This window comes from Macaca fascicularis, chromosome 1 (assembly GCF_037993035.2).
Source record: "Macaca fascicularis isolate 582-1 chromosome 1, T2T-MFA8v1.1".
NCBI lineage: Eukaryota > Metazoa > Chordata > Mammalia > Primates > Cercopithecidae > Macaca > Macaca fascicularis.
Window position 1 is genome coordinate 68,465,510 of NC_088375.1, and position 20,434 is coordinate 68,485,943.

Here is a 20,434-nt window from a genome sequence, read left to right on the forward strand (position 1 = left end):
GTGACAGCGGAATAGTGTGACAGGAATAGTGTGACGGTGGAATAGTGTGACGGCGGAATAGTGTGAAGGGAATAGTGTGACAGTGGAATAGTGTGACAGTAGTAGTGTGACAGTGGAATAGTGTGACGGGAATAGTGTGATGGTGGAATAGTGTGACGGCGGAATAGTGTGACAGCAGAATAGTGTGACAGCAGAATTGTGTGATGGAAATAGTGTGACGGGAATAATGTGACTGGAATAGTTTGACAGTGGAATAGTGTGATGGGAATAATGTGACAGTGGAATAATGTGACGGGAATAGTGTGATGGGAATAGTGTGACAACAGAATAGTGTGACAGTGGAATAGTGTGATGGGAATAGTGTGACAGTGGAATAATGTGATGGGAATAGTGTGACAGCAGAATAGGGTGATGGGAACAGTGTGACAGTGGAATAGTGTGACAGGGCAATAGTGTGATGGAAATAGTGTGACAGTAGAATCGTGTGACAGGGGAATAGTGTGACAGCAGAATAGTGTAACGGGAGTAGTGTGACGGGGAATAGTGTGACGGGAATAGTGTGATGGAAAGTGTGACAGGAATAGTGTGACAGCAGAATAGTGTGATGGGAATAATGTGACAGCGGAATAGTGTGATGGGAATAGTGTGACAGGGGAATAGTGTGACAAGAATAGTGTGACAGCAGAATAGCGTGACAGTGGAATAGTGAGCCATGGTTGGCCTTTCCCGTTCACGCACTGGCGACTGATAGAATCAAGGCAGTCCCCATTTCCACATGTGCTTAGCCCTGTCTATACCTGTGTCCTCTCCACCGGCTCTCAGTGTTCTGAAACCCACACCATGAATGCCTGGGTCCCTCCCTCCGCTAAACTGTAACTCTCCAAGGGCAGAGGCCAGTTATTCCATCCCACATGCCTTGGCTCTTGGCATAGTGCCCAGCACACAGAAAAGGCATAATAAATGTTGAGTGAATCATTCATTAACATCAGGAAACACCCTGGGGTTCTGATTTATTGTTTTACGTGAGATTCTTGTCTCCCTACCCTAACTGAAAGGCAGCCTTTTAATCGCTGGTACCCCAGCACTTAGCCTATTGCTCTGTATATAGTAGGAGCTCAATAAGTGTTGAATGATGCGAGTCGCATGATGGCTAGTTTATCTTCAGATCAGATTGTTTCCAGCCAAACGGCAAGAACAGAGCCATATCTTCCCTGTGGAATGAGTACACAGCAGCCTCTAGGAAGGAGGTGGGAGGCTCTGCAATGGGAAGGGTTCCAACAGCCTAGGTCAGTACTCCTCCCAAGGGTGACGTCAGAGATGTACCAGAGGCACAGGGAGGGGACTGTCACAGTTCCTTCTTTGGACATCACCTCAAGCTCCAGTTTTTGGGACACAGATGGGGAGAAGTCCAGATCCCAGCCATAGGGCTGACCCTTGTAGACACTACCCCATCACTTTAGAGGAATCAGAGAAAGCCCACTGAGGGAGGCTGCTTGCACGTCCCGAACTGACCCAAAACCAAAGAAGCATCTGGAAACTCTACAAGGACTCCATCATGTAAATATTGTGCTCTGAGGTCACAAACATAACCAGCCAGAAGCTGCGGCAGCTGAGGCCCCTTCCCTGGAGGCCAACAATTAACCCCATGTAAAGATTACCAGGAAGAGAATAAATAGCTGGGAAAAGTTTCCCAAAGGATCCCAGCCTCCCTGCCACTCCCGTTGCCTGAACAGAAAGCATGGAGGAGGCAGGGAAGGTGCTAATGCCTCATTAGTGACTGTTGCAATCACTGGGATCTTGGCTGTCTTGATTGGCTTCTCCTCTGATCCACGTCAATGGCGCCCTGTCCTGTCTCCTCTGACCCTGTAGACAATTGGTTACTGGTGTTTGATTCTGAGCAGATCAGCCAGTGAAGAGGAAATGCTTCCTTGTGAGCTCCTGCAAAGTGTAGGAAATGTAGGCAACCCAGTGAGCAGGGCTGCTGCGAGAGGGACTCTTGGTGGGGGTGCAGGGGACACCCATCCCAGCCTGGGCTCGGAGCACCCACCAGGACTTGCTTGTTGTCCCAGGCAGACCTGCCATTGACTGTGGGAACATAGTGTTCCTTCAGAGCAGGGTCTGTAAGGCACAAAAACGTCTTTCCCTGTAACCGAAGTGGAAAAAAGTATCTTAGTCACTTTATACATCAGGTAAATATCCTCATGAGCACGTCATTAAAAATTTGCCATTTCCCCTGACGTTTCCACAGCTTGCTAGAACACTGCCTTCTGCTCTAGTTATAGACAAATGACCCTCCATTCCCTGCTTCTGCATTGGTCTTTTAGCTTATTCCTTGGACTGACTTTCTGGGGGGAGGGAAGGATGATTTGAAGACCTGTATTTTATAGGACTGTAACCTCTTAGAATTAGAAGGGACCTTTGTAGGGATCATCTGGTCCCACCTTCTCTCAGAGGCAGATAACAGCAATGGATGCCTTCCTAACAGCTTCCCAAACGCTCACATGCTGAGTGATTCCAAGAACGATGCCCACTTTCTGTTCAAAGGCTCTAAATGTTATATGCTCCTTTTGACAGTAGCCAAAATCCATCTCCTGTCACTTCCATCCATGGGTCCTGGTTCTGTCTTCTGGAGTAACATAGACTAAGTCCATTTCCCTTTCCAGGTGACCTCATGTAGTTTTTCTAGGCTACACTTTTATTTATCTTCTTGTCCCCATGTGGAGCCCTTCTAGACCTCCCATAGAGGAGCCCTTCTAGACCTACACAGAGGAAGTGGCTTCTGTGTGACAGTGTCACTTCTACAGCATGGCACCTGGAGCCGGTCAGCCTCGCTGGAGTCCACAGTCACGCATGTACTTTCTCTTACTCTCAGGCTGAGCACACATACTCCCGAGCCCCCGCCCTTTGAGCCCCTTGTTTCCCATGTGGCCTGAGATGACAGCAGCAGTGACCATTGCTCCTCTCCAGGGCCAGGCAGCCGTGCTCATCCCCTGGTCCCCAATGGCTCCATAACCTTATGCTCCTGCAGGGGAAGTGGGTCACGCCAGGAGGAGCAGCTATAGCGTGAGACAGCCCAGTGCCTCTCCTCTCACCCTCAGCAAAGAACCCTTGGTCACCAGGGTTTCCATGTGGGTTTGATGGAGGAAGGGTAGAGATGTGGGGTCTTCTATATTCCTTTTCTCTCCCCTGAACAGTGATATAAGAGCCCTTGCCCCACCCTCAGGCAGCTCTCATGCTTCTTTAGCAGAGAGGGCCCCCAGACTCCCTGACTTCCCAGTGGGCCTCTCCCTGTGCTGCCTCCTCCTGGTGCCCAGGACCACCTAAATGCCCTGTGCTCCCAAGGCATGGCAAGCTGCTTCACCTCCAGGGGCTGGCTGCAGGGGGCAATGTGGACAGCGCCACCACGGTAGCATCCTTGAGCTTGGATGCCTTTACCTGTGTTCCCAACACCCCTCCTTGTACAGGATCTGGGAGATGAGATGCCTTTTCCAAATACCATTTGTAAATGTTGGAGCCATGTTTTTTTCCGAGCTAATCTCAGAACTGTTCTGCGCTCCTGTCAGGTTGCTTTTGAAGAAGGCAGCTCAGGTGGTTAAAATGAGCACTAGTGGGACCAAACCTATGGCCTCAGGATCCTTCACGAGAAATGGCTCCACAGCCACCTACTGCATCACAGGCACAGCCCATCCTACTTTTAGGCAGGAGGAGCAGGGGAGACAGTGGGGATGCCTCTGGACAGCCTAGCCCCACTGCTGGATGAAGAGCAGCAGCTGCTGGAAGATGATGCACAGAAAAGCTCTTGCTCCACAATACCTCCAGCTTTCAACTAGTCCCAATCTTCAGTGTGTTGATGAGCAAAATAGACTTTTGCAGACACAGTGGGAGCATGGAGGTGAGAACAAAGGCATCTTTGACAGGCAGGAACATTTCCTTCCCTTTCCAGAGCAGTGGCCTGCAATCCTAGCTCATCATCGCTTCTGAGAGCTCTGGGAAGAGTTGCTGCAGCCATGGCTGCTGCCCCTGGGGACTTGGCTTTATCATTCTGTTCTTTGCTCAGAAATTCAAGTCAAGTAATTTAGAATTCTTTATCCAACAACTGCTTTAGGAAAAGAACATATCAGAAGCATTTGCTGACATCACCTTTGAGATGTTCACGTAGTTTAGGCATCTCTGTCTTTCCTTTCCCTTACAACTCTTTCTGGCATTTTCATTTGGTGGTGGTAGGAGAGTGGGTGTGTGGAGTGCGTTCCTGCCCTTCCCTCCCTTGGTAAGTCCAGGTGTTCAGGACCAGTGCGCGCCAGGTGCCTCTTCTCCCAGGCACTTCCACAAGTGTAGAGGATGCCTAGACGGTGGGCACTTTCGTCAATTAACTTTGTGTTGCACAGGCTTGGAAAATGAGGGCCAAATGTACATAGAGGGTGTGGTCTTGATCAGAGGTTTTGCCACAACTATTATTTTTAATGGCCCGAAGCAGGCAGTCTTGTGAATGGGTACTCCAAAGTCAACAACCCTGTGTTTCTTCAGTCTCGTCTTTGTTTATTCATTGACCATTTTACCATGCATGCCCTGGTTCCAGGGACATAGGAAGAAAGAAGGCAGGTACACAGGCTCGCAGACCAGGTTCTACCTCCCATCAAAGAAGGAATCTCCTCCCTTATGTTCTGGCCCACACGCTGTCCTGCTCCAGCCCAAAAGCTCAGTCTCTCGAGCTTGTTTTGGTGTCCAAGGGCCCAAGTGTCCCTTTTCCTCCTGGCGTCTCCTCTTTCCTCCCAGCCCTGCCCCTAAGGGTGCTCAGACCTCTTGGCATCACTCTTCTAAAGTAGACTTTTATATATTTGCAGCAACTGTCTTCTCTTCTGCAGGGTCTTATCATTACCAGGTAGATATCACTTAATCCATCAAACGCTCCTTTCATACCATGTTCCCACACTTCTGCCGCTCCATATTTGTATAGTTGGATTAAAAAACAAAATCTGAGTTCAAGTCCTGGATATCCTTGTTAACCTTCTGTCTCATTGATCTGTCTAATACTGACAGTGGGGTGTTCTGCACCAAGTGGACCTAATAGACATCTACAGAACTCTCCACCCCAAATCAACAGAATATACATTCTTCTCAGCACCACACCACAATTATTCCAAAACTGACCACGTAGTTGGAAGTAAAGCACTCCTCAGCAAATGTAAAAGAACAGAAATCACAACAAACTGTATCTCAGACCACAGTGCAATCAAATTAGAACTCAGGATTAAGAAACTCACTCAAAACCACACAAATACATGGAAACTGAACAACCTGCTCCTGAATCACTACTGGGTAAATAATGAAATGAAGGCAGAAATAATAAGTTCTTTGAAAACAGTGAGAACAAAGAGACGACGTACCAGAATCTCTGAGACACAGCTAAAGCAGTGTTTACAGGGAAATTTATAGCACTAAATGCCCACAGGAGAAAGCAGGAAAGATCTAAAATCGGCACCCTAACTTCACAATTAAAAGAACTAGAGAAGCAAGAGCAAACACATTCAAAAGCTAGCAGAAGGCAAGAAATAACTAAGATCAGAGCAGAGCCGAAGGATATAGAGACACAAAAAAACCCTTCAAAAAAATCAATGAATCTAGGAGCTGGTTTTGTGAAAAGATCAGCAAAATTGATAGACCGCTAGCAAGACTAATAAAGAAGAAAACAGAGAAGAATCAAATAGATGCAATAAAGAATGATAACGGGTATATAACCACCGACCCCAAAGAAATACAAACTACCATCAGAGAATACTATAAACACCTCTATGCAGATAAACTAGAAAATCTAAAAGAAATAGATAAATTCCTAGACACATACACCCTCCCAAGACTAAACCAAGAAGAAGTTGAATCTCTGAATAGACCAATAACAGGCTCTGAAATTGAGGCAATAATTAATAGCCTCCCAACCAAAAAAAGTCCAGGACCAGATGGATTCACAGTTGAATTCTACCAGAGGTACAAAGAGGAGCTGGTACCATTCCTTCTGAAACTATTCCAATCAATAGAAAATGAGGGAATCCTCCCTAACTCATTTTATGAGGCCAGCATCATCCTGATGCCAAAGCCTGGCAGAGACACAACAAAAAAAGACAATTATAGACCAATATCCCTGATAAACATCAGTGCAAAAATCCTCAATAAAATACTGGGAAACTGAATCCAGCAGCACATCAAAAAACTTATCCACCACAATCAAGTTGGCTTCATCCCTGGGATGCAAGGCTGGTTCAACATACACAAGTCAATAAACGTAATCCATCATATAAACAGAACCAAAGACAAAAACCACGTGATTATCTCAATAGATGCAGAAAAGGCCTTCAACAAAATTCAACAGCCTTCATGCTAAAAACTCTCAATAAACTAGGTATCAATGGGATGTATCTCAAAATAATAAGAGCTATTTATGACAAACAGCCAATATCATACTGAATGGGCAAAAACTGGAAGCATTCCCTTTGAAAACTGGCATAAGACAGAGATGCCCTCTCTCACCATTCCTATTCAACATAGTGTTGGAAGTTCTGGCCAGGGCAACTAGGCAAGAGGAAGAAATAAAGGGTATTCAAATAGGAAGAGAGAAAGTCAAATTTTCCCTGTTTGCAGATGACATGATTGTATATTTAGAAATCCCCATTGTCTCAGCCCAAAATCTCCTTAAGCTGATAAGCAACTTCAGCAAAGTCTCAGGATACAAAATCAATGTGCAAAAATCACAAGCATTTCTATATACCAGTAACAGACAGACAAATCATGAGTGAACTCCCATTCACAATTGCTACAAAGAGAATAAAATACCTAGGAATCCAACTTACAAGGGGTGTGAAGGACCCCTTCAAGGAGAACTACAAACCACTGCTCAATGAAATAAAAGAGGACACAAGCAAATGGAAGACCATTCCATGCTCATGGATAGGAAGAATCAATATCATGAAAATGGCCAAACTGCCCAAAGTAATTTATAGATTCAATGCCATCCCCATCAAGCTACCAATGACTTTCTTTACAGAATTGGAAAAAAACTACTTTAAAGTTCATATGGAACCAAAAAACAGCCTGCATTGCCAAGACAATCCTAAGCAAAAAGAACAAAGCTGGAGGCATCAGGCTACCTGACTTCAAACTATAAGACAAGGCTACAGTAGCCAAAACAGCATGGTACTGGTACCAAAACAGAGAGATAGACCAATGGCACAGAACAGATACCTTAGAAATAACACCACACATCTACAAACATCTGATCTTTGACAAACCTGACAAAAACAAGCAATGGGAAAAGGATTCCCTATTTAATACATGGTGCTTGGAAAACTGGCTAGCCATAAGTAGAAAGCTGAAACTGGATCCCTTCCTTACACCTTATACAAACATTAATTCAAGATGGATTAAAGACTTAAATGTTAGAACTAAAACTGTAAAAACCCTAGAAGGAAACCTAAGCAATACCATTCAGGATATAGGCATGGGCAGGGACTTTACGACTAAAACACCAAAAGCAATGGCACCAAAAGCCAAAATAGACAAATGGGATTTAATTAAAGAGCTTCTGCACAGCAAAAGAAACTACCATCAGAGTGAACAGGCAACCTACAGAATGGGAGAAAATTTTTGCAATCTACCCAGCTGACAAAGGGCTCATATCCAGAACCTACAAAGAACTTAAACAAATTTACAAAAAAAAAAAAGCAACCTCATCAAAAAATGGGCAAAGGATATGAACAGACACTTCTCAAAAGAAGACATTTATGCAGCCAACAGACGCATGAAAAAATGCTCATCATCACTGGCCATCAGAGAAATGCAAATCCAAACCACAATGAGATACCATCTCACACCAGTTAGAATGGTGATCACTAAAAAGTCAGGAAACAACAGATGCTGGAAAAGATTTGGAGAAACAGGAATGCTTTTACACTGTTGGTGGGAGTGTAAACTAGTTCAACCATTGTGGAAGACAGTGTGGCAATTCCTCAAGAATCTAGAACTAGAAATACCATTTGACCCAGCCATCCCATTACTGGGTACATACCCAAAGGATTATAAATCATGCTACTATAAAGATACATGCACACATATGTTTATTGCAGCACTATTCACAATAGCAAAGACTAGGAACCAACCCAAATGTCCATCAATGATAGACTGGATTAAGAAAATGTGGCACATATACACCATGGAATACTATGCAGCCATAAAAAAGGATGAGTTCTTGTCCTTTGCAGGTACATGGATGAAACTGGAAACCATCATTCTCGGCAAACTATCACAAGGACAGAAAACCAAACACTGCATGTTCTCACTCATAGGTGAGAATTGAACAATGAGAACACTTGGATACAGGTCAAGGAACATCACACACAGGGACCTGTCAGGGGGTGGGTGGCAGGGGGAGGGATAGCATTAGGAGAAATACCGAATGTAAATGACGAGTTAATGGGTGCAGCACACCAACATGGCACATGTATACATATGTAACAAACCTGCACGTTGTGCACATGTACCATAGAACTTAAAGTATAATAAAAAAAAGAAGTTAAAAATTAAATAAAGTACAAAAATCTGCTAAGTTTAGCTGTTTTCATCTTACTCAATTTTAACTCATTAGTGTCAGCTCATCCTCCTATCCTACCTAGTTTTTGGAAATCCTATCTCTGTTATCTGTGTCATCACTGAGTCTTTTGTCATCTGCACAATTGGATCCCAGAGCTGTGGAGCTGAACATGAGGTGTAGGGGAGGAGCGTGGTGGCCCCAGAGTATGCCCTCAGCCTTCGGTGGCACCTTTGCATAAGGCCTCAAACAAAGACGCAGACTGTGCCTATGGCAAGAATCCAGGCTGCTTGTCTGAATGCTAAGCACACAGTAGGTGCTTCATAAATACGGATGTGGGTGAGCGGTTGTCAGGCACGTCTGACGAGAAGCCTGATTCGTGGTGTGCCATCCCCGTTTCAGGAAAGTGGCTTCCATGAGCTCATTTGCTAGGCAGCATCCACTGTGTTTTATAGTGTGGTCATGAATTAATAATGAACAACACTCCTAATTAGGCTGGAATAAAAACACAGGTTAAAGAAGAGAAACAGCTGGGGAAGTGTGTTCTGACTGTGCAGCCTCTGGCTCCGGGGGCTTGATTTGGGGGTGTAGCAACCACTGCAGTGGACAGTTTTCTGGAAAGCGGGTCCCCTACCCAGTTGTCCCCGGAGAGAGAAAATATTTGTTTTTTCCAGCACCCCTTCTGCTTGTGCTGTCAGAAGAAGAAAAAGTGGCTCTGGCTGGTTCTCCCCACTCCCTGCATTTCAGGTGGAATGATTTTACTTCATGGAAGTGAGTGCTTTAGTAAGTGCTTGCCTGCGGGGCTTGCATCGGGAGTCAGGGAAGGATGAAAAATGTGGTAGAAGTTGGCCTCATCAGGATGTGAAATTGACTGTGAACAATGTGATTTATTAAAGACCACTGTTTGTGCTGGTTAAAATGTGCGCTCAGCTCCTAGCAAGGATCTCTTGCTCAGAATGGAGAAAGGTCCCTGAGGGTGGTCCCAGCTGCCCCTTCCTCTGTCTCTCCTTGCCAAATTCCCTTGCAGGCTCAGCCCTTAGCAGGGGCCATGTAATTGTGGCTTTAACGGTTTTAATAAAGGATCATGCAGGCACTGGGAACATGCTCTTCAATGCTCACAGTCGAAATTAGGCACTAACCAAGACAAAGGATATAAGCATGCTCATCCATGCTTTCTCTGTCCCCCACTACAAAGACAAGAAAGGGCGGCCCCAGGAGATGGGGGGATCGAGTGAGTGAGTGATAGCTGAGGTCTAAAAATACCATCCTGAAGCTCCTTCCTCCCTGTCACCTTGAACACCTGGAGTAGGGGGATGAAATGAGATTTGGAGGCCAAGGATTTGAAGGAAAAGAATCCTGGCCAGGAGGGTTCACCGTGTGGCCTGAAGCAAGCTGCTGCTTTCTGAGCTTCAGTGGCCAAGTGCACTGTGGAGTTGCAGAGCCCTGAGTTCTAATGTCCAGTGAGCGTTTAGACCTTGGGAAAACTACTTCTCTGGGCCTTAGTTTCCGTATCTACTAAATGGGGCTGGTGACACCTGTCTGATAAGGTGGTTGTGAGAATGTGGGATGTACCCAGCCAAGCCACATGTAATGCTCAGTAAATGTCTGTCTCCTCTGCTCCATGCGTGAGCACCCAGTTTAGTAGGAAGCCCTTCCCCCTGCAGATTCCCCTACAACAGTAGTTCCCAAAGTGTGGTTCTCAGACCAGCAGCATCCACATCACCTGGGAACGTGCTAGAAATGCAGAATCTCAGGCCTACCCCAGACCTACTGGATCAGAAACTGTGGGGTGGGGCCCTGCAGTCTGCGTTTCACCTCCAGGTGGTTCTGGCTGTTCTGGGATTTTCTGCTTCAATTTTGAACAAATGACAACCATCTAGTCCTTTCTCCTGAGAGGATGTGAAAGTGACAGCTGACCATTTTTTGAAAAAAACTGTGAGGCCTGAACACTGGGGTTTGAGTTCCAGGTGCGTAAACTCTGCGAGGGTAAGGAATTATTATTAGAACCTTGAGGTAGCAAAAGCCCGTTCTTCAAAGCTGCTGTCCAGCTCCGCCTGTGTATGGAGTTAGATCCAGTGGTTTATAGGCTCAGAAGCCTGGGGCAGCTTTGCTCTTGCTGTGTATCTTTTGATAAGGAAACCAGCCCTCTGACGGAAGAAGGCTCCTGCCTCATAGGCTTATTAAGATTAAAACTCTAAATGTAGCTCTGGAGGAAGGTCTGCAGGCTCAAGGCCATTTGATGAATGACTCCACGATATCTGCAGACTGCAACTGCTGGAGTAAATAAGATTTAAATACAGCTGCCAAGCCACCTTATCATTCCCCCCCATCAGATCTGAACACGGTTAAACTAAGTGCTGTCAGAGCCAGCTCATTGAATGAAGGCAGCAGTGCATAAAGTCATTCTGAATAATTAATGAAATAATGGTTGTGAAGCTGGTGGGATGGTGCAGAGAGTGCTAGGGCAGGGCCAGTGTGTTTGCAGATCCGGTGTCAGCACCTTAGGACTAGGATCTGGTACATGAGGCAGTTCTTTAAGGAAAGAAGCACTCATTCTCCAGTGGCCTCAAAATAGAAAATGCCACCAAAGCAGAGATATGTGATATTCGGGATATCTAACAAATATCAGGGCACAGGCACAGACCTGTAGATCCAAAGAGATGGTGGCCAAGTGCAAGAGCAGACCCTTGGGGCCCCTGCAGAACCACATGTGACCCCTCTTTTTGTAGAAGACAAGTCATGAGGGAGAGGCCAGGACCATGGCTTTTACTCACTCTAGGGTAGCGTATCATTCTTTTAATGTCAGGTATAGTCTCTCTGATGCACACCAACTGAGTGTCAGCCTTGAGGGCACATGCTGAGGATATGCTCAGAGTCAGTGACAGAGGCCCCCAAATTCATCAGTCACCAAGTCTTATAAATCTGTCTTTGGCAGCATCTCCTGGAGTTGCCTCTTTCCCTTCACTCTACTTCCCCATTGGATATCTCCTTCTCTGAGCCAGCCCATTAGCAAACCCTCTGGAGGTTGAAATTCATCAGCCTCACATTGGTGTTAACCAGGATGGCTGTGTGGGCTGTTTCATGTGCACAGTGCACCCTACGGACGTGGATGGATATGTTCGTGACATTTAAGAATCGTATTAGGTTGCTGCAAAAGTAATTGCGGTTTTGCCGTTGAAAGTAATGACAAAAACCACAATTACTTTTGCTCCAACCTAATATATCCTTCACATTTGCAGACTTAGGCTTTGACCAAGAAGAGTTTGTCTTAGGAGGTGAATCTTGTTTTCTTTACCACCTGGAAGTTCTTAGGAGTAATGGGAATCTCCTCTCTTTCCTTTCTTAGACTGAGTCACTGGGGGACGTTGCTCTATGGGACCAGAAAGTAAGAATCTATCATTTTAGCTGTAAGGACCCAAGGGCCAAGCTGGGAAGGTCATAGTGCTGTTCAACCCTCAGAACTGGGAACCAGCAAGGTGATGACTGCACAGTGGACGAGCCAGAGGGACAGCAGGCAGTGGGGTGCTGGAGTCTCTAGCCTTGGTGGAAGGAGGAAGTTAAGGCAGTATTAATGCTAGATAAATAGTGGGTAATGGTAGATTTTAAAAACTAAGGGACAGACATCATTCAGACTATTTTCCACATAGGACTCAACCTGACACCCCGGGCTTGGGATGTGGACTCTGGGCCTTTGTGAGGCGATGTGACTTCAAGCAAGATTATCACTATCGGATTGAAATCAAAACCAAAGTTTGAGAATCCGCTAGCTGGGTGCTCTATGACAAGTTATTTACCTTTCTGAGCCCCAGTTTCTCCCTCTTAAAATGAGAATAGTAATTTCTACCTCAGAGTGTTGTAGGAATTAACTAAGATTGTGTATTCTTTGTGAATGGTGTAGTAGATTGCATATTCTTTGTAGAGCATTTACATGTAGACAGACTATGGTGCTGGGTGGCTAGGAAGAAAGCTTCCCTGAAGTTTGTTCACGTGCTGGCCATCAGCCATTTTCTTCTAAAAATGGGTACTAGTAGGATGTGGTCTTTGAAAAAGCCCTGTTAGAGACGAGATGGTAGTCACAGGCTCAGGAGTGCTGCCCAGCCTGACAGCCAAGTGAGACTGTGATGCGGTAATTGATAGCTCAGACACAATTCAGCAACTCAATTAACTCATGTCCCATTAGGATGGATTGATTTATTCCTTGGGATAGGAATTTGTGCTGATTCAGCAACAGCAGCCTTCCCACTGCTGAATGCATCTGCATGGTTAAGAAAGCTTTTCCAGTGCTCCTGCTCCCCAGAGGCCTCAGGGGAAGAAGGCATGATTAGGGGAGACCAGTGTTCAGTCCTACACACAACAAGTCCCTCTCCCCCTAGGAAGATGAAGGACTGAAGGTCCATCATTATTTTATATATATATATATATATATATATATATGTATATATTAATTAGATAGAGGCTCACTCTGTTGCCCAGGCTAGAGGTGCAGTGGCACAATTTTGGCTCACTGGAATTTCTGCCTCCCAGGTTCAAGTGATTCTTGTGCCTCAGCCTCCCGAGTAGCTGTGATCACAGGTGCACACCACCATACCCTGCTAATTTTTGTATTTTTAGTAGATACAAAGTTTTGCCATGTTGGCCAAACTGTTCTTGAACTCCTGGCCTCAAGTGACTTGGGCGCCTCGGGCTCCCAAAGTGCTGGGACTATGGGCATGAACCACCGTGCCTGGCCTACCATCATTTTGAAAATGAATTTTGGGCCGGGCCCGGTGGCTCACGCCTGTAATCCCAGCACTTTGGGAGGCCGAGGCAGGCAGATCATCTGGGGTCAGGAGTTGGAGACCAGCCTGAGCAACAAGGAGAAACTCTGTCTCTACTAAAAATACAAAATTAGCTGGGAGTAGTGGCGCATGCCTGTAATTGCAGCTACTTGGGAGGCTGAGGCAGGAGAATCACTTGAACCTGGGAGGCAGAGGTTGAGGTGAGCCAAGATCACGCCATTGCACTCCAGTCTGGGCAACAAGAGCGAAACTCCATCTCTAAATAGTGCCTGACTGCATTGGGATAAATGGTATTCCTCCTGGAATTCATGTGGACCTGGTACCTCAGCATGTTACTTCATTTGGAATCACCATTCATGATGATTCTGTCATCATAAATCTTACTCCTGAGGTCAGGAAAGGATAAGGAACCCTTGACAGCCGATTGGTACATGCCAGGTCTACTGTCTGTAGGAACATGTGTGCATTAAAAAGTCCAGTGAGCTGTGGGTATGTAACAGAATTATCAAGTGGCCCTATATTAATCTTTTGTATTTCTAAAACACTTTTAAAAGCACTACCAAATCTGTGATCTTATTTTATTTGCATGTATGCTTTTAAAAAAATTATTCTGAGCTCTCATTGTGTAGATGGGGAAACTGAGGCCCTAATAGGCTCTCATAATACAGTCAGGATTATAAGTCCTCCTAAGTGCTATCTAGCCACCTCTCTGGATGGCATATACAGTAAGAATGGGGAGAATTTTCAGAACCTAGCTATGGCCTGTGCTAAACATGTCTATGCCTCACCTCTGGGCAATCTTGGGGACAGTCTTCCTTATAGTCCTGTGTGTTAGGCGGAAGCTTTCACAGGGTGTCACTTGATAGCCACAGGTGCCAAGCAGAGCTGTGCAATGCCCCAGGCCTAGCATTGTGTAAACGAAGCATCCCCATTGGCCCATCTCCACAGCTGGCCACTGGGCTCCATGTTTACCAAACACTGCTGATGCCTCACTCCAAACACAGCTGAAGTCCAGGAGTGCTTTCTGTGTCCAAAGCCCACTCCCCTCATCCTGCTCCCTGAACCCACTGAGGAGCAGGTGTTGGCCAGTCCCCTGGCATCTGTGCCTGAGCCACAGTAATGAGAGTTCTGAGGGCTTCCAGCAGGATGGATCCATCTGGAAGTTCTGGGAAAGTACCTGGCTGTATTGAGCTAAATAGTGTTCCCCCGCAAATTCATGTATACCTGGCACCTCAGAATGTGACTTCATTTGGGAGTAGGTTATTTACAGATGTAACTTGTCAGGTATCTTGAGAGGAAATCCTGGATTTGGGATAGCCTTTAAATCCAATGACTGGTGCCCTTAGAAGAAGAGGAGAGGACAGAGGGAAGAAGGCTCTGTGAAAATGGATGCTGCCATAAGCCAAGGGATCCTAGGAGCCACCAGAAGCTGGAAGAGGTAAGGAAGGGTTCCTGCCAACACCTTGATTTCAGACTTCTGGCCTCCAGAACTAAGAATACATGTCTATTGTTTTAATCCACTAAGTTTGGTAAGTTGTTATGGCAGCCACAGGACACATACTGGCTGCCTAGCAGGAAGTGGAGCTGTGGGGCTGGTCCTGGAGCCAGGCTGCCAGGTGTCCTCTGCTGCCCTCACCTCTCTTGCCTGCGGGGCCTGGGAGAACACTGGAAAGCTAGGCTAAGGCGCAAGGAAGGCCAGGGCTTGACTTCCCTGTTGTCACTCTAATCTTGGTGGAGAAAGACTTCCATGCCCTCTCACCATTATTATTACTACCTTTTTTTAGTTTCTGTGTTATGCTAGGCACCATGCAAGTCTTTACATCATTTCACTCCCTCCTTGTAAGGACACTGTTCAGTAAGTTGCTCTATCCCTAGTTTTTCATTTGAGGTTCATTAACTTGCTCAAGGTTCCACAGCTGGCAAGTGGCAGAGCCAGAATTTGAACTCATCCCACTTAAGAGCCTGCACATGTACCACTATGCTACAGTGACTTCCCCATGCCATATTAATAATTATGGTAGCTAATGGCTGACATAGCAAGAAGAGAGCCTGTAACCATCCCCATGGGCTTCCTGCAGCCTCCTTCCTATTCCTACCACTGTCTGCCTGCCTGCCTCTTCCCTATGCAGCAGCCACGTCACATGATCCCCGTTCCTTGGATGGCCTGTAAGGTTACACATCAGGTGGTCTTCCTCTGGTAGCTGGTCCCTGTCCCTTGCCATCTGACAAACTCTTGCTCAGCCCATGTGGCCCAGTTTAAATGTGCTCTGTGCATTCCATCATCCAGTGCTTACCACATGGATCATAAGTCCCACTGGTATGTGTGTGTGTGTTTGTGTGTGTGTCTTTCCCAAGTTGGAGTGGGAGTGCTTTTGACACGGGACTGGGTCTTTCCATTTTGCCATCTTGTATCTTCCCCAGCATCTCTGGCTCTCCAGAACCCCCAATCAATGTTTAAGTGAAACATGCAGAAGATATGAAGATTGTTAAGCAACAAATACTCAGCAGAAAGGGCTGTTAATTTTAAAAAAAGAAGAAGAAAAAGAAAAGAACATCAGATATTCTAAGACAAGTATTTGTAGAGGGAATCACTAAAAGCTTTCAGTTTTGAAAGCAAATATTTAATTTAGGCTCCCCCTTCTGTGTGCTTACAAATGGCACTAAATTCAGTATAATGCTCAATCTACATTTTGAGATTTACTATGGGACTCATGGACTTTAAGAAAAAAATGTAGTTCATTGTAAATGCCTACATTTCACAGTCATTCTTTTCTTTTAACACAATTGGAGTGACAAAGGTAATGACTTCCTAGCTAGCCATATTCAAAAGAAATGTCAAAAATTTAAATTTATAAAGCTCTCTGTGAAATGTTGTGATGCCCCCAATCAAATGACCCTCCTGATCTTGTCCAGCACCCTTTTCCTCTCGGCTGCTGGCACCTTCCTGTCTCATTGCCAAGGACAGGCCACGTCTGCAAGTCTCTATCCCACTCTCCACCACTTGGAACTCTTGAAAGCTCTGGGGAGGCTGACCAAGGACAGAGGACCCTATATTTAGAGCTTCAGGATCCTAAATGCCCCAGGGCTCAGAGCTCCTATTAGTGCTATTTCACACTTACTACGAGTTAAAAAAAAAAACAAAAACAAAAAAACAACGGTGAGGATGATGATGGTGATTTTTGTGTCTTGTCCATGAATCAATATTATTCTAGGGGGAAACGTACCCTGGTTTCAAACAACTCACCTACAAGTACAGGTTTTGGAACATGACCTACATGTTTACAGTGGCACGTGAGACTACTTTTTCTCAGACTCATGGACTTTTTTCCTTTTTCAATTACTAACTGCTTTAGTCCTCTAAACATGGATACTTCTTCTTCTTCTTCTTTTTTTTTTTTAAACCAATACTGGGTCTAACTCTGTGGCCCAAGCAAGATTGCAGTGGTGCATTCATAGCTCACTGTAACCTCTAACTCCTGATCTCAAGTGATCCTTCCTCCTTGGCCTCTCAAGTAGCTAGGACTACAGAAACACACCACCAGGTCTGGCTGATTGATTGATTGATTGATTGATTGAAGAGATGAGGTTTCACTATGTTTCCCAGGCTGGTCTCCAACTCTTGGACTCAAGTGATCCTCTCACCTCAGCCTCTCTAAGTGCTGGGATTACAGGTGCCTGGCCCTAAACATGGATTCTTTAAAAGCTTGCCCTTTTTCTAAACATGGTTCGTGTTTGCAGTAGTGCACTCCTCATTTTATGCTGACTCTGATGGTAATGTAGGACTCAATTGCTGAAGTTGTCATTACAGCAGACTTTCCAGGAGGCCTGTGTTGTTTCTCAGGTTGCCTTCTCCAAAAGGGGACAGTTTGCCCATATGGGACATCCTGCCCCAAGCATTTCTAACTGCTCTTCCATCTGTGTCCTCCCTCTGCAGGCTGGCCATGGGTGACCCTCTCTGTCCTGGGATTCCTGTACTGCTACTCCCACGTGGGCATTGCCTGGGCCCAGACCTATGCTATGGACTAATGCTGTTGGGCCCAGGCCAGTCCTTGCTGCTGGCCTCCAAGGCAAACAGTGCTTCACCCTGACCTCTCACTCCAGGACAGCCTCTAAGGGATTTGATCTGTTCATCTTCGGTTGAATGTTCTCACTCCAAGACTGGATGCTGGATCTCACAGAAAATTCACAGCCAGACAATCTTCTAACCTGGAGTCTTTGAAATCTTCTACCCCAACCCATCATTTTCCTATTGAGGAAGCTGGGGTCCAGGGCAGTTTTGTGTCTTGCCCAACTACACAAGGTGACATTTTGGTCTAGAACCTACTCTCATGAGCCCTTTGCATTCTTTCCCCTTAAGCAAGAATAGAATGTAGTGTACATTTATTGATTGAGACACAGAAATCCTGATTAGGCCTGTCTTCTGGGCAGTATTTCTAAAATATTTGAGTGACGTTGATGTTTAAGTGACCTCCTTCATCACATCCCACAGTGTCTCTAGAAGCAGCACTAGAGTTTGAGCTTCACACTTCAGCCCCTCTGTAGGAAAGAGAGCAAGCCACAGCTGTCTTTTGAATTACCTAGTCCAAGAAGACAGTAGCAGCCCTGTAGCATTCTAAGGCATCCATACCCAAGGAGTCCTGTGATTTGAGCTTCAGCAGGGTGATCTACATTTGGGTGCTTGTTTCTGAGATTTGCAGAGAAGTATAACATGGTAGTTCCTCTACCTTACAGTTAATAGTTTCTTAATACAGAAGCAGCATTTAGAAACCACAGGATAGTGTATCCACAGATGGGTGCTATCAGGCTAGTCACGATGATGGTGTCCTGGAGTCTTGTCCACCCTCTCTACACGTCTCAAAAGTCATCCTCCTACTCAGTGATTCACGTTTAGTGGTTTATATTGTTATGGTTTGATTCAAATGGAGCCTTTTTTGTCATGTAGATAATCTACATGTTTGTAGAATTATTTTTAATATGTTTGAGGAAAATGTTTAAAATCTAAATATATTCACATAACTTGATTATTCACTCCTCTAAAAAGATGCTGGATAGGCTACCAAAGGTCCCAAGTGGTAGATAATTCAGAATACTTCTGTGTGAATTTGGAATTTTTTTTTTGGAGTGGGGAGGGGTAAAGGAGCCTTAAAATTTGAATCCATAATATATCTAATTACAGGAGAATTTACAACATCTCAAGTAGGTGAATTAAGTTGTCATTGAGTGAAAGGCTCACTTGGACCTAGTGCTGCCTCCTGTTTATGACATAGCATGGCCCTTATGTCTTGAGTTGAGGTTATCAACTCAATGAGGCTTAAACTCCTAGAGTACAGGACCATTTTATTGACTGTCTTTCTTCATAGCTTCTCTGCTTGGCAAAGAGATGGGAGAGGAGCCAGATACTGACTACCCTGGGTGGGCACATTATGTGTTAACTAAAGCAAAAGAGAGAGGCCAGAGAGGGGCAGGTAGACCTGCATAGCAGCAGCCTCAGCAGCTGTCTTGGTAAAGGAGAGAGAGAGACATGGGGCCGGTGATTCCAGGGTGCTCAGAAGTTTTAGGAGGGAATGAGCCTCAGGGAGGAGTGGGCACCTACATGAATGCAGTAAACCTTCATGGACTAACACTCATTCAGGATTTGTGGCCAGTCAGAGGGAGTTCGGCTGAAGTTTACTCGGAAAGAAAGGGCTTGCTAAGAAAAAAAGAAGTATAAAAATGATGATATGGAAGTGTCTAATGTATGTGTACATGTAAGTAATACAAAAGTTTTGAGCTCTTCCAAGTATACCATTTATAAAAAAACAAATAGGCTTATTCATTCATTAAACTATTTTGGAAGAGTCAGTGGATATATTTGAAAGTGGCAATCCTGAATTTCTTTTAAACTATTATATGATTCATAGTGGTTCTCAGGAATTAATAAATGATTACTGTGTTTAGCTCTGTATTTGAGGCTGATTAATTAATATGTGGATTATCCAGGACCATTGTTTTGCTTAACCTCTTCCTACTCCCCAGCTGTAATATGAAAATGATAATGCTTCTTTCCTCATGCATATTAACTAAAATCTTGTAGTTACTCTGAATAGTGGCGCCTGGGCACACAGAGGAGTTCAGTCAAGGACACTGGACATGTCATCAGCCCTGGGCAACTTCAGGCACAGTGTTGGGAAAAGACTAGACAAGGTCCCAAGGTCAGTTCCAGACCCTGGATCCTCTGATACCAGCCTCACTCTGCGGGCAAGACCAAGAGCTCCAAGCACAATCGCCAAGATGCTACCCAAGGAGGGAAGCAAGATACCTGAAGGACACCCAAACCTTAGTCATTCTAATTCTTGGGACCACACAAGAAGACTGAAAGGTTATTTTTTCAAATTAATTCGTTTGAAGTGTCAGGAGAAAACATTTTGTTCCATTAAAGATAGCAGGCCTCAAGAAAAAATCAATGACACAAATAATTGTATAATAATCTATATATTGGGAGAATAGCAATTTTGGTGGGGGAGGGGGCGGCTTCCCCTTACAGAAATTGAGACTGCTCACTTGCTTATTTAAAATAATACAACCATTGACAAAGAAAATAGTAAATTAACCATAATATAATGAGTTTGGTTTTTAGCAGGTATATCAGAATATATCCATACAATAGGGTTCCCTTCAGTGTGGACAACATGAGAAGCCAAATTATCGTGATACTACTGGCCTCAGCGCCTTTTGAGAAAGCCTCTCTGAGGCCTTTCTCAGGGAAATTATTTCATTTTAAAACAAAAAAACCCTCTTTTTAAAATCATTGAACTCCATCTGGCACCCAAAACATGGCATTCATTACTTAGCTCTATATTACTGGTCCTTTTGACTAATTACAAAAATCATATTCACAGAGATGTTTTGCAACATTGAAGAGATCTAGATAGAATGCTTTAGGCTGGGCATGGTGGCTCACACCTGTAATCCCAGCACTTTTGGGAGGCCGAGGCAGGTGGATCACTTGAGGTCAGGAGTTTGAGACCAGCCTGGGCAACAGAGTGAGACCCTGTCTCAAAAATAAATAAATAAATAATAAAGAATGCTTTAATACGTTATT

The 20,434-nt window shown here is 44.9% G+C and overlaps 1 protein-coding gene across 15 annotated transcripts in view; it reads left to right on the forward strand.

Moving 5' to 3' along the window:
* Nucleotides 1–19,295, forward strand: part of HHAT (hedgehog acyltransferase) — a 348,264-nt gene extending 328,969 nt beyond the window's left edge. For all 15 annotated transcript variants that reach the window (XR_012432735.1, XR_012432736.1, XM_065541220.2 and 12 more), the window contains one exon: nucleotides 17,288–19,295. Coding sequence is in view for 13 of the 15 variants with exons in the window: in XM_065541220.2 (XP_065397292.1) it covers nucleotides 17,288–17,379 (92 nt within the window). In the remaining 2 variants the exon portion in view is untranslated. The remainder of the gene's footprint in view (nucleotides 1–17,287) is intronic.
* The last annotated feature ends 1,139 nt before the right edge of the window (nucleotides 19,296–20,434 follow it).